We start from the raw sequence: 12,500 nt of genomic DNA, 5'->3' as shown, positions 1-12,500 counted from the left end.
CTCCCCCTTCTTTCCCCCGTCTCTCTTTCTCTCTCTCTCTGTCTCTCTTTTACTTTGTCTATGCTGCGTCCCTCCCCCTTCTTTCCCCCGTCTCTCTTTCTCTCTCTCTGTCTCTCTTTTACTTTGTCTATGCTGCGTCCCTCCCCCTTCTTTCCCCCGTCTCTCTTTCTCTCTCTCTCTGTCTCTTTTACTTTGTCTATGCTGCGTCCCTCCCCCTTCTTTCCCCCGTCTCTCTTTCTCTCTCTCTGTCTCTCTCTTACTTTGTCTATGCTGCGTCCCTCCCCCTTCTTTCCCCCGTCTCTCTTTCTCTCTCTCTCTGTCTCTCTTTTACTTTGTCTATGCTGCGTCCCTCCCCCTTCTTTCCCCCGTCTCTCTTTCTCTCTCTCTGTCTCTCTCTTACTTTGTCTATGCTGCGTCCCTCCCCCTTCTTTCCCCCGTCTCTCTTTCTCTCTCTCTCTGTCTCTCTTTTACTTTGTCTATGCTGCGTCCCTCCCCCTTCTTTCCCCCGTCTCTCTTTCTCTCTCTCTCTGTCTCTCTTTTACTTTGTCTATGCTGCGTCCCTCCCCCTTCTTTCCCCGTCTCTCTTTCTCTCTCGCTCTGTCTCTCTTTTACTTTGTCTATGCTGCCTCCCTCCCCCTTCCTTCCCCTGTCTCTCTCTCCCTCCCTTCCTTTCCCAGGGTGACTCGGGCGGTCCGTTGGTCTGCCAGGAGAACTCGGGTCGTTGGTTCCTAGCGGGCGTGGTCAGCTGGGGAAAGGGGTGTGGCCGGGCCGACTACTACGGCGTCTACACCCGCGTCACCAAACTCACCGGCTGGATCAAAGAACACATCTCTGGACCTGGCTGACCTTCATCATTCTCACCATCATCATCATCATCATCATCCCAAAACATTGTTATCATGTAGTAATTGTTGTGATCTATTCTCTGTGTCAGTCCTTAGTACATTTAGTCCATCAGGGTTTTAACAGTGTCATTGACCTTCTGGCAGTCTGGCACCAAAGTTCATCATCCTAACAAGCAGACTTTCTGGCTCCTCTGGGCAAATACACACTCTGCAGTATTGGGCTCTACATCCAACACTGCCACCTAGTGGAAGCTGTTAGAATTACAACATAATTAAGTACTACCATACCAACGCAATTCAAATCTGGACCTTAAAGTGCAATCAATTATCAGGTATAACAGAAAACCAGCAGTACTCTGGACCTCGTAGGGTCAGATTTGAATGCACCTGCAATCGGCCTTGATTCCTTCATCGAATGTTTGTCTGTTTATATACTGCTGTGGATTGGAATATGGGTTATGCACAGATCATTTCAGTCAGTGCACTACACTTGAAATGCTGATTGCTTTCAGTGTATTTCATTACATGATCTAAGGTTTCTGATGAAAGCCATTGAAGGCCGAAACGTCCATCTTTAAAATGGTGAGCGTGAGTTGCGCCGTTTCCTTTTCAATTACAGGATGTTCCTCATTGAAAATTAGAGCTTGTAAACCTTTCAGAACATGAGGGAATCCTAACTGGCACCCTATTCCCTCTGGGCTCTGGTTTAAAGTAGTGCACTATATTGGGAATAGGGCACCATTTGGAACGACAACCATGAGGGTGGGAGTCATCGTGAGGTTTCATCAATAAACCAGCAGAACTGAAAGGGTATCATTGGAGTGTTAAATTAGAACGGGATATGTTTCTGAGTACTGTTGGGTCTGCTACCCAGAGAGAGTCTAGTCTATTACAGACAGAAAACACACATACACCAGTGGAGGCTGTTGAGGTGAGGACGGCTCATAATAAAGGAGTCAATGGAATGGTATGAGCCACATGGAAACCACGTGTTTGATACTATTCCATTCACTCCATTCCAACCATTATTATGAACCGTCCTCCCCTCAGCAGCCTCCACTGATACACACACAGACACACACAGACACACACACAGACACACACACACACACACAGACACACACACACACACACACACATATACAAACACCCCCATAACAAGAGGTAAACAAGAGCTGCAGGACTCATTAATTAATAACGATGAGTCTTATTAGAGAGAGAGAGAGAACACCTCAGGCTGCTATTGCCACTGTATTGCAGTATGGCACTGCTGTCTGGCTGTGTGTGTGTGTGTGTGTGTGTGTGTGTGTGTGTGTGTGTGTGTGTGTGTGTGTGTGTGTGTGTGTGTGTGTGTGTGTGTGTGTGTGTGTGTGTGTGTGTGTGTGTGTGTGTGTGTGTGTGTGTGTGTGTGTGTGTGTGTGCCCCTCAGTAAAGCGTTGGGTGGGGTCAGAGATAGTTGTGGTGGCCTAGTCTGTAATTACAGCTATTAGCTGGAGCCAGTCTGTGTCTGTTTGTGTGTGTGTGTGTGTGTGTGTGTGTGTGTGTGTGTGTGTGTGTGTGTGTGTGTGTGTGTGTGTGTGTGTGTGTGTGTGTGTGTGTGTGTGTGTGTGTGTGTGTGTGTGTGTGTGTGTGTGTGTGTGTGTGTGTGTGTGTGTGTGTGTGTGTGTGTGTGTGTGTGTGTGCCATTCTGTCTCATAGTATAAAAACAAACTTCACTCTTTCAAAAAACGTCTTTAATACACAAAAACTTATAGAATATAAACATCAATAGTATTCATGTATAAAACAAATAGCACATGTACATATAAACACAATTTAGCACCCATCGATTATTTTTTTTAAGCACCAATTCACTGACATCATTCCTTGAGATTATAAAAGTTTACTAGCGTTAGTCTGATCAATCAATCAATCAAAAATCGAAATAGTTATATTCCTAATTGTGCCTATATTCTAATTACCCATAATTCATTAAGAAGCTCCTCGACTCCCTCTTGTTAATGACCCTGTTTTAGTCCAGATAGAAGTCGCCCTTAGGTACAGATCTAGGATCAGTTTTCCCTCACCCAATCCTATCCTTAATCATCATTAGGAAGGACAATGCAACAACGTCTCCTCTTGAACTAGCCCCCTGCTGACATCACCAATTCAAGTCATTATCCAGTCATTAGGTAGAATAGTCTATGTAATATTATGTCAAATAGGGGGTGCTTATATTGGTCCTGTTTCACACATGTACAAGTGTGGTGGCCAGTGGGAATGTGTTTCTTACTTATCCCACTCCTCCTGAGACCCTCTCAGACAGTGGGGTTACAGACAGGGATCCGCCATGATTGGGGTTGAGACCCTCTCAGACAGTGGGGTTACAGACAGGGATCCGACACGATTGGGGTTGAGACCCTCTCAGACAGTGGGGTTACAGACAGGGATCCGACACGATTGGGGTTGAGACTCTCTCAGACAGTGGGGTTACAGACAGGGATCCGACATGATTGGGGTTGAGACCCTCTCAGACAGTGGGGTTACAGACAGGGATCCGACATGATTGGGGTTGAGACCCTCTCAGACAGTGGGGTTACAGACAGGGATCCGACATGATTGGGGTTGAGACCCTCTCAGACAGTGGGGTTACAGACAGGGATCTGACATGATGGGGTTGAGACCCTCTCAGACAGTGGGGTTACAGACAGGGATCCGACATGATTGGGGTTGAGACCCTCTCAGACAGTGGGGTTACAGACAGGGATCCGACATGATTGGGGTTGAGACCCTCTCAGACAGTGGGGTTACAGACAGGGATCCGACATGATGGGGTTGAGACCCTCTCAGACAGTGGGGTTACAGACAGGGATCCGACATGATTGGGGTTGAGACCCTCTCAGACAGTGGGGTTACAGACAGGGATCCGACACGATTGGGGTTGAGACCCTCTCAGACAGTGGGGTTACAGACAGGGATCCGACACGATTGGGGTTGAGACCCTCTCAGACAGTGGGGTTACAGACAGGGATCCGACACGATTGGGGTTGAGACCCTCTCAGACAGTGGGGTTACAGACAGGGATCCGACATGATTGGGGTTGAGACCCTCTCAGACAGTGGGGTTACAGACAGGGATCCGACATGATTGGGGTTGAGACCCTCTCAGACAGTGGGGTTACAGACAGGGATCTGACATGATGGGGTTGAGACCCTCTCAGACAGTGGGGTTACAGACAGGGATCTGACATGATGGGGTTGAGACCCTCTCAGACAGTGGGGTTACAGACAGGGATCCGACATGATTGGGGTTGAGACCCTCTCAGACAGTGGGGTTACAGACAGGGATCCGACACGATTGGGGTTGAGACCCTCTCAGACAGTGGGGTTACAGACAGGGATCCGACATGATTGGGGTTGAGACCCTCTCAGACAGTGGGGTTACAGACAGGGATCCGACATGATTGGGGTTGAGTGCCTCTCAACGGCAGATCAACAGATTCAAACTAGCAACCTTTTGGTTACCGTCCTAACGTTCTAACCTCTACCTGCCACCCTAAAAATCACTCTGTAACTCTATCTATTAAAGCTTCTACAAGGGAACAGCGAGAGGGAGAGAAGAGGGAGAAGAGAGAGAAGAGGGAGAGAGAAAGAGAGAGGGAGAGAGAGAGAGAGAGAAGAGAGAGAGAGAGAGGGAGAGAGAGAGAGAGAAGAGAGGGAGAGAGACAGAGAGAGAAGAGGGAGAGAGAGAGAGGAGAGAAAGAAAGAGAGAAGAGAGAGAGAAAGAGAAAAGAGAAAGAGAGCGAGAGAGAAGAGGGAGAGAAGAGAGAGAGAGAAGAGAGACGGAGGGAGAGAGAAAGCGAGAGAGAGGGGGAGAGGATTGAGAAAAAGAGAGAGATTATTTTGGATTTTGTGAGTGTAATATTTACTGTTCACTTTTTATTGTTAATTTCACTTTTGTTTATGGATTTTACTTGCTTTGGCAATGCAAACATGTTTCCCATGCCAATAAAGCCCCTTGAATTGAATTGTGAGAGTGAGAGTGAGAGAGTGAGAGAGAGAGAGAGAGTGAGAGTGAGAGTAAGAGAGAGAGAGACAGAGAGAGAGAGCGAGAGAGAGAGAGAGAGAGACAGAGAGAGAGAGAGAGAGAGAGACAGAGAGAGAGAGAGAGAGAGAGAGAGAGAGTATAGTGGAGAAACTTGTTAAAGGTCTGTGTATGTCTGCAACTGTATCACTCCTGGAACACTGACAACTGGTGCTTTCATTAAAACAGCCAGCTGTGCTTTACAAACTATCCTTCTGATACACTGAGTAGGCAGCCTTTTCCCTTTAACAAACTGTAACTGGTTTATACTGTGTAACACAGTGAGGGGAATAGACAAACACTACAGCTAGGTTGGAGGTAGAAACCAGTGCTGTGTTCCCCCCTGCCTTTGACCCTGTGTGATTAAGTCCCTGATACATGCATATCATTACTCAACCTCTATTATTATTATCTCTCTCTCTCTCTCTCTCTCTCTCTCTCTCTCTCTCTCTCTCTCTCTCTCTCTCTCTCTCTCTCTCTGTCTCTCGTTCTCTCTCTCGTTCTCTCTCTCCTTTCAGGCCCTCTCTGTGTGTGTTTGTGTTGGCAACAGCCTCTTAAGCGCGGTAGGTAAAATCCCTACATCCAACAAGCCTGCCAAGAAAGCCTCACACACACACACACACACACACACACACACACACACACACACACACACACACACACACACACACACACACACACACACACACACACACACACACACACACACACACACACACACACACACACACACACACACACACACACACACACACACACACGTGCGGGCATGCCAAACACACAAAGAGAGAAGGAGAGCCAAGAAAGCTTCACTCCCCTCAACCTCAGGGGGGAGAAGCTTTAGACAGCCCCAGGTTCCCCTCCCACACAATAAGATGTGCTGCTGTTACTGTTAGTCGGTGTTATCATGCCGCTCCTACTAATACACAGTGTCTGAAAGGATTTACATATATCTGGTTTACTTTAGACCAGAGAATGTTCCCACAGGAAAAACAACGTTGATTTACATGAGACCCGGCAGCTCCTCTTCAGTTCTCTACTGTATGTTTACATTAGTTAGTTAGTTTACACTGGAAAGGGCCGATCTTTGAGATGTCCTATCTTGAGGGGTCGTGACCCCACTCTCCCATCTGGGATACATTCTCAGAGATTTTCTGCCTTACCCTTACTATCTTTCTATTTCCCTCTCTCCTTCTCTCTCATGAGAATTCAGTATCCTCTCGCTCTCTCTCTCTTCCATTCACCCTTTTTTCCCTTTCTCTCATCCTCCTTCATTCTCTCTCCTTCTACCCCTTTTCACCCCCTATTTTTCTTTTCTCTCTACTATTCTCCTCTCCCTCTCTGTCTCCTTCTTCTCCCCCTCTTTCCCCTTCTCTCAGGGTAGTGCGGTCAGTCAGAGGTCTGGTTGTCATTAGCTTCCTGTTACTGACTTAAATAAAAACAGCCCCGACAAAGAGAGAGAGAGAGAGGGACGGAGGATGAGAGAGAGAGAGAGGGACGGACAGAGGATGAAAGAGAGAGAGATGGAGAGAGAGAGCAAGAGAGGGACTGAGGGAGAAGGAGAGAGAGACAGAGAGAGACAGAGATGGAGAGAGAGAGCGAGAGAGAGAGAGGAAGAGCAAGAGAGAGAGAGGGAGAGAGGAGAGAGAGCAAGAGAGAGAGAGAGGGAGGGAGGAGAGAGAGGGAGAGAGGAGAGAGGGAGAGAGGAGAGAGGGAGAGAGGAGAGAGAGAGGAGAGGGAGAGGGAGAGGAGAGAGATAGCGAGGGTGTTAGAGAGAAAGCTGTGACTTACTTTGACGCAGGGGGAAATCGGACGTCATTGATGTCATTGAAAACTCTCGCTAACACTCTGCTTGAACCCTTCTCCAGAAACCTGTCTTGTAAACATGCCATGAGCATGATATAACATACGTCATAACCTGTCATAGCCTGTCATACCAACTCCTCCCAGCCGCCCTCCCATCTAAACCTTGAACTCTAACAGCAGTAACTGCAGGAGTTTTATCAACACTATTTCACAGGTAACATAACACTACAACTTACTTTATGGCTCATTTTATAGAGCATGGCGTTTATAGGATAGTGGGGCGATTCAAAGCTACTTTACTGTTTACCTCAGATAGAGTAGTTACTGTTATGAACTGGGTCCATGTCTTTAATGATGCTATAAAAGGCTCTAAGCGCTGCTAAATACAAGAGAACTACACAACCGTCTAATAGGACTAATAAAATGCATCAGGAAGGAACATGAGTTCTGCTGCTTTTCACTTTACTGTAGCCTGGTTCCAGATCTGTTTGTACTGTCTTGCAATGGTCATTGTCATGCCAAACAGCACAATCTGATCTGGGACCAGGCTAGTTTTAGAGAGCTCGTCTACCAACAACTCGCAGAGGACTCCTTGAAAGTGCATCTGCATTCGTAGAGATGCGTAGGAAACAGAACAACGTTATAAATGGCTGTGTTTTGGGGCACAGGGGAAATACTAATAACCCAATCCACAAGGCTTTACGCTGTTCTGCCTCCTGGGTACAGCAAACCAACTGTGTCAACTTCTGCTCTTGGTTTTCAGTGATATCCAGGAACTAGGTACTTACAGTACAATAGGATGTACATCACTATGGGACGCTATTAAATTGGCTACAGAGCTATTGACTAGGGAATTACACCACTAAAGCCTCTTCTAATTGGCTACAGAGATATTGACTAGGGAGTTGCACCACTAAAGCCTCTTCTAATTGGCTACAGAGCTATTGCCTAGGGAACTACACCAGTAAAGCCTATTCTAATTGGCTACAGAGCTATCTAGTCATGGCCTAATACACTAGTTGGTCTCTCCTCTATCTCCAGTTTAGCCCCAGTCCCTGTGGACTGAGGATGGAATTAGCAGTAATAGGAGAGATATGGTCGTCCATCTGGCAACCAATTCAACCGTCACCATCCAAACCACACATGTTGTTGATGTTTATCCTCTCTTCAGCTTTCAGTTGGGTTTTTCATTGGAGCTGTCAGACACAACTGATAATCCCAGACTGCACCCATATTCCCTCCACAGTGCACTACTATGACATACTAGGACACACCTTATATTCCCTACACAGTGCACTACTATGACATACTAGGACACACCTTATATTCCCTATGTAGTGCACTACTATGACATACTAGGACACGCCTTATATTCCCTACACAGTGCACTACTATGACATACTAGGACACGCCTTATATTCCCTACACAGTGCACTACTATGACATACTAGGACACACCTTATATTCCCTACACAGTGCACTACTATGACATACTAGGACACGCCTTATATTCCCTACACAGTGCACTACTATGACATACTAGGACACACCTTATATTCCCTACACAGTGCACTACTATGACATACTAGGACACACCTTATATTCCCTACACAGTGCACTACTATGACATACTAGGACACACCTTATATTCCCTACACAGTGCACTACTATGACATACTAGGACACGCTGTCACGTTCCTGACCTGTTTTCTGTTATTTTTGTATGTGTTTAGTTGGTCAGGGCGTGAGTTGGGGTGGGCATTCTATGTTTTGTGTTTCTATGTTTAGGTCACTTGTAATTAGCCTTATATGGTTCTCAATCAGGGACAGGTGTTTGACGTTTCCTCTGATTGAGAACCATATAAAGGTAGGCTGTTCACACTGTTTGTTTGTGGGTGATTGTCTTCCGTGTCTGTGTCTGTGCACCACACGGGACTGTTTCGTTTGTTCGTTCGTTTGTGTCGTCTGTACCAGTTCATGCGTTCTTCGTGTTATGTAAGTTTGTTTGTTCGGGTCTGTTTGACTTCGTTTATTATTTTGTAAATTCTCAAGTATGTTTAGTTTTCGTCTTGTTTAATAAATATTCATGTCGTATCACAACGCTGCGTTTTGGTCAAATCCCTACTCCTCCTCTTCGTCTGAAGAGGAAGAGGACAATCGTTACACACGCCTTATATTCCCTATATAGTGCACTACTTTTGGCACCCTATTCCCCATGTATTGCACTATTAGGACATATTCAAATCTTGACAGTAATGAGGGGTTGTATACTCTAACGGTGGGAAACAGGCAGGGGTCAGGAGGTCAGGGTTTGACCTTTAATCTCTAGGTGAAAGATAGAATTCACCTGTTCAACTGACAATGGGGAGTACTGGTTCTAGAAGGTCTGGTTTAGAATGGGCTTCTAGTTTGAATGGGTTTTACAAATGATTGTTTGGTTTATATTTTTCTGATACAGTATGTGTTGTTTTGATACAATGGAATTAGGTATTTTCAGTTTCTGGTGGTAGAGGGTTAGGGTAAGCCCAGCCTGGATGCAGAACCTGTTCAAACTGCATTCAGCAACAGTACCTTAACAGTTCAGCTAAAACAAAGACCAACTGGCACCCAGGCTAGTGACAAAACGTTTTAGGTAACAAAAATCTATACAAATATTTACATGTTACAAGCTGCTCTGCAGCTGAAAGTAAATCTCTATAAAAAACACATAACACTTGCATTAATGCAAGTAATGCAACAATTTTGCATTACTTACTCAACAATCTCTATATTTTCATTTGATATGGCTGGCATTTTCTCCTTTTCCACTTTTAAAGCTTTCCTCGAGGTCACCATAGCAACAGTTCAATGCAGGGTCCATTCAAGTCTAGTCCCAAAACCAGCCTATGATCAAAAGATGTTGAAAAGACACTGAAAAGACATTGAAAATATGTCTTTTTGGTGGGACTAGGACTACACAACACTGGGACTGGGACTACACAACACTGCATAGTGATGCAGCCCACAACCCTCCCCATTCAAAGTACCTGAGAGGAATACATCGTAAGGCAGAGGAAAACGTGTGTGCAGGTCATTTGTATCATTGGCTGCTTTAGGCACAACGGAAGGACAAACAAAATCTAACACAGAGTTTACATTTGGTGAGCACTGAAAGCACCACAAAGGAACAATCAAAATCAACCCAGAGTTTCCATTTGGTGAGCACTGAAGGCACTGCAAAGGGACAACCAAAATCAAACCAGATTCCATTTGAATTTGGTGAGCACTGAAGGCAATATAGGCACAAGCAAAATCAAAAATCCAACACCGGCGCAAGTTCCCTCTCTCTTCTTTCCTCTTTTTTCATCACTGAACTTTAGGCATGATAAAACAACCTAAATCCAACACAGTTTCCTCCCCCTCTTCCTCCACCCTGATCACTGGACACTAGGCGCCACCAGGTATCCATTAAAGGTAATATAGACATCCACGTCATCACTATAGACGGCGTTCTCCCTCTCCCTCTTGTAGAGCCTGACCCAGACCTCGTCGTTCAGCGCCAGGTCCATCATAACACTCTGACTCTGCATGATGGACCTCTCACTGGGCTGGGCGTACAGGATCACCTGCTCCTTGTCGTTGTGCATCAGGTGGAGGTAGGTCTCCTTGAAGTTCCACGTGTGAATGTTCACGTTGAAGAAGTAGATACCTGGGACGAAGCAGTAGAATTTACCTTCAGAGAAAGGAGGAGAAAGTGATTAGTTAGTGTTAGAGTCAGGTGTTCTAATGCTGGGCTGGAACAAAAACCTGCAAATAAGTGATGTTGAAGAAGTTGATCCTGGGACGAAGCAGTAGAATTTACCTTGAGAGAAGAGAAAGTGTTGGAATCAGGTGTTTTATTATTATTAGTGCTGGGCTGGAACAAAAGCCTGCACCCTAGAGACATGGGAGTAGTAGTAGACACCGCGGACGTAGCAGTAGAATTTACCTTGGAACATGTGGTCTAAGCCACTGCATCGCAGTGCTAGAGGCGTCACTACAGATCCGGGTTCGATACCTGGCTGTGTTGCAGCCGGCCGCGACCGGGAGACCCATGAGACGCCGCACAATTGACCCAGAGTTGTCCGGGTTAGGGGAGGGTTTTGCCGGCGGGGATGTCCTTCTCCCATCGCGCTCTACAGACTCCTGTGGCAGGCCGACCGCCTGCACGCTGACACGGTCAACAGTTGTGCAGTGTTTCCTCCGACACGTTGGTGCGGCTGGCTTCCGGGTTAAGCGAGCAGAGTGTCAAGAAGCAGTGCTGCTTGTCAGGGCCATGTTTCGGAGGACGCATGGCTCTCGACCTTCGCCTCTCCCGAGTCTGTACGGGAGTTGCAGCGATTGGACAAGACTGTAACTACCAAATGGATATCATGAAATTTGAAAGAAAAAGAGGTAAAAAAAAATTGCAAAATAAAATAGTGTGTGTGTGTGTGTTTCCTCCTTGTGGTTCTTCAATTACCTTTGAACATGTTGAAGTGCTCGTAGAGGTTGACGAACACCGTGTCAAACACCAGGGCCTGGTAGTAGTCTATACTGTGGAGGGATTTACGTCTCCCTACAGAGAAGGAGGAGTGCTGCGACTTACAGGCATCTCCCGGGGCGCCCGCTTGGCCCTTAGTCCCTTGAGGACCCATGGGACCCCGGTAACCATGGGGACCTTCTTTACCGTTTTTCCCTGGCATGCCTTTATCTCCTCTGTCACCTTTATCACCTGGGGAGGGAAAGAGAAAGAACATATGCAGACTAGATCTATCTGAGATGAGCAAGGAAATACCTTTCTTCTGCTGTGTGTGTGTGTGTGTGTGTGTGTGTGTGTGTGTGTGTGTGTGTGTGTGTGTGTGTGTGTGTGTGTGTGTGTGTGTGTGTGTGTGTGTGTGCTCCCTTATCCGAGGGCTTAGTGGATTTTCCACACCCATTGACCATATATGGACGTCTCTGATGCTTTCACCACATGATCTGAACAGGCCCCTTCTTGTCTAGGTCCTGTTTAAATGATCATGCTGTAGATACAGTCGCCTCTTAGCACACATGTGAGGTCCGTATTCTTCCTGATGTCTAGATAGTGATGGTTAGGGTTAGAATAGTGTAAACTGATCCTAGATCTGAGGTTAAGCCTTCAAGCCATGCTTACTATCAGTTGGACAATAATTTGAAGAGCATCTGGACATTGTGCTTTATAATAACCAATACCACTTTTAGAGAGTAATTTCTCCATATATTTAGACTTAGTTATCAACTCCATATACAGTTGCAAGAAAAGGTATGTGAACCCTTTGGAATTACCTGGAATCTACATAAATTGGTCAAAAAATGTGATCTGATCTTCCTCTAAGTCACAACAATAGACAAACACAGTGTGCTTAAAGTAATAACACACAAATTATTGTATTTTTCTTGTCTATATTGAATACATAATTTAAACATTCACAGTGTAGGTTGGAAAAAGTATGTGAACCCCTAAGCTAATGACTTCTCCAAAAACTAATTGGAGTCAGGACTCTGATAACCTGGAGTCCAATCAATGAGATGAGATTGGAGACATTGGTTAGAGCTGCCCTGCAATATAAAAAAACACTATTTGCTATTCCCATGAAGCATTACCTGATGTGAACCATGCCTCGAAAAAAAGAGATCTCAGAAGACCTAAGATAAAGAATTGCTGACTTGCCTAAAGCTGGAAAGGGTTACAAAAGTATCTCTAAAAGCCTTGATGTTCATCAGTCCACGATAAGACAAATTATCTATAAATGGAGAAAGTTCAGCACT

At 45.7% G+C, this 12,500-nt stretch overlaps 3 protein-coding genes across 4 annotated transcripts in view; 2 read left to right on the top strand and 1 right to left on the bottom strand.

The window, feature by feature from the left end:
• Positions 1 to 1,653, top strand: part of LOC120032927 (transmembrane protease serine 6-like) — an 18,856-nt gene extending 17,203 nt beyond the window's left edge. For both annotated transcript variants that reach the window (XM_038979199.1, XM_038979198.1), the window contains exon 18: positions 678 to 1,653. In XM_038979199.1, the coding sequence (XP_038835127.1) occupies positions 678 to 845 (168 nt within the window). In that variant the 3' untranslated portion in view covers positions 846 to 1,653. The remainder of the gene's footprint in view (positions 1 to 677) is intronic.
• The window catches only part of LOC120032928 (interleukin-2 receptor subunit beta-like), a 69,390-nt gene that overhangs the window by 41,458 nt on the left and 15,432 nt on the right, over positions 1 to 12,500 (top strand). The gene's annotated exons all lie outside the window — the stretch shown is intronic.
• Positions 9,521 to 11,650, bottom strand: LOC120032459 (complement C1q tumor necrosis factor-related protein 1-like). The gene is made up of 3 exons (XM_038978563.1): positions 11,647 to 11,650; positions 11,194 to 11,445; positions 9,521 to 10,425 (listed from the first exon to the last, which is right to left on the bottom strand). The coding sequence occupies exons 1-3, from the start codon at positions 11,648 to 11,650 to the stop codon at positions 10,130 to 10,132; spliced, it is 552 nt and encodes a 183-aa protein (XP_038834491.1). The 3' UTR covers positions 9,521 to 10,129.

This window comes from Salvelinus namaycush, chromosome 39 (genome assembly GCF_016432855.1).
Source record: "Salvelinus namaycush isolate Seneca chromosome 39, SaNama_1.0, whole genome shotgun sequence".
Classification (NCBI taxonomy): domain Eukaryota; kingdom Metazoa; phylum Chordata; class Actinopteri; order Salmoniformes; family Salmonidae; genus Salvelinus; species Salvelinus namaycush.
This window is presented reverse-complemented; position numbering and strand designations above follow the sequence as displayed.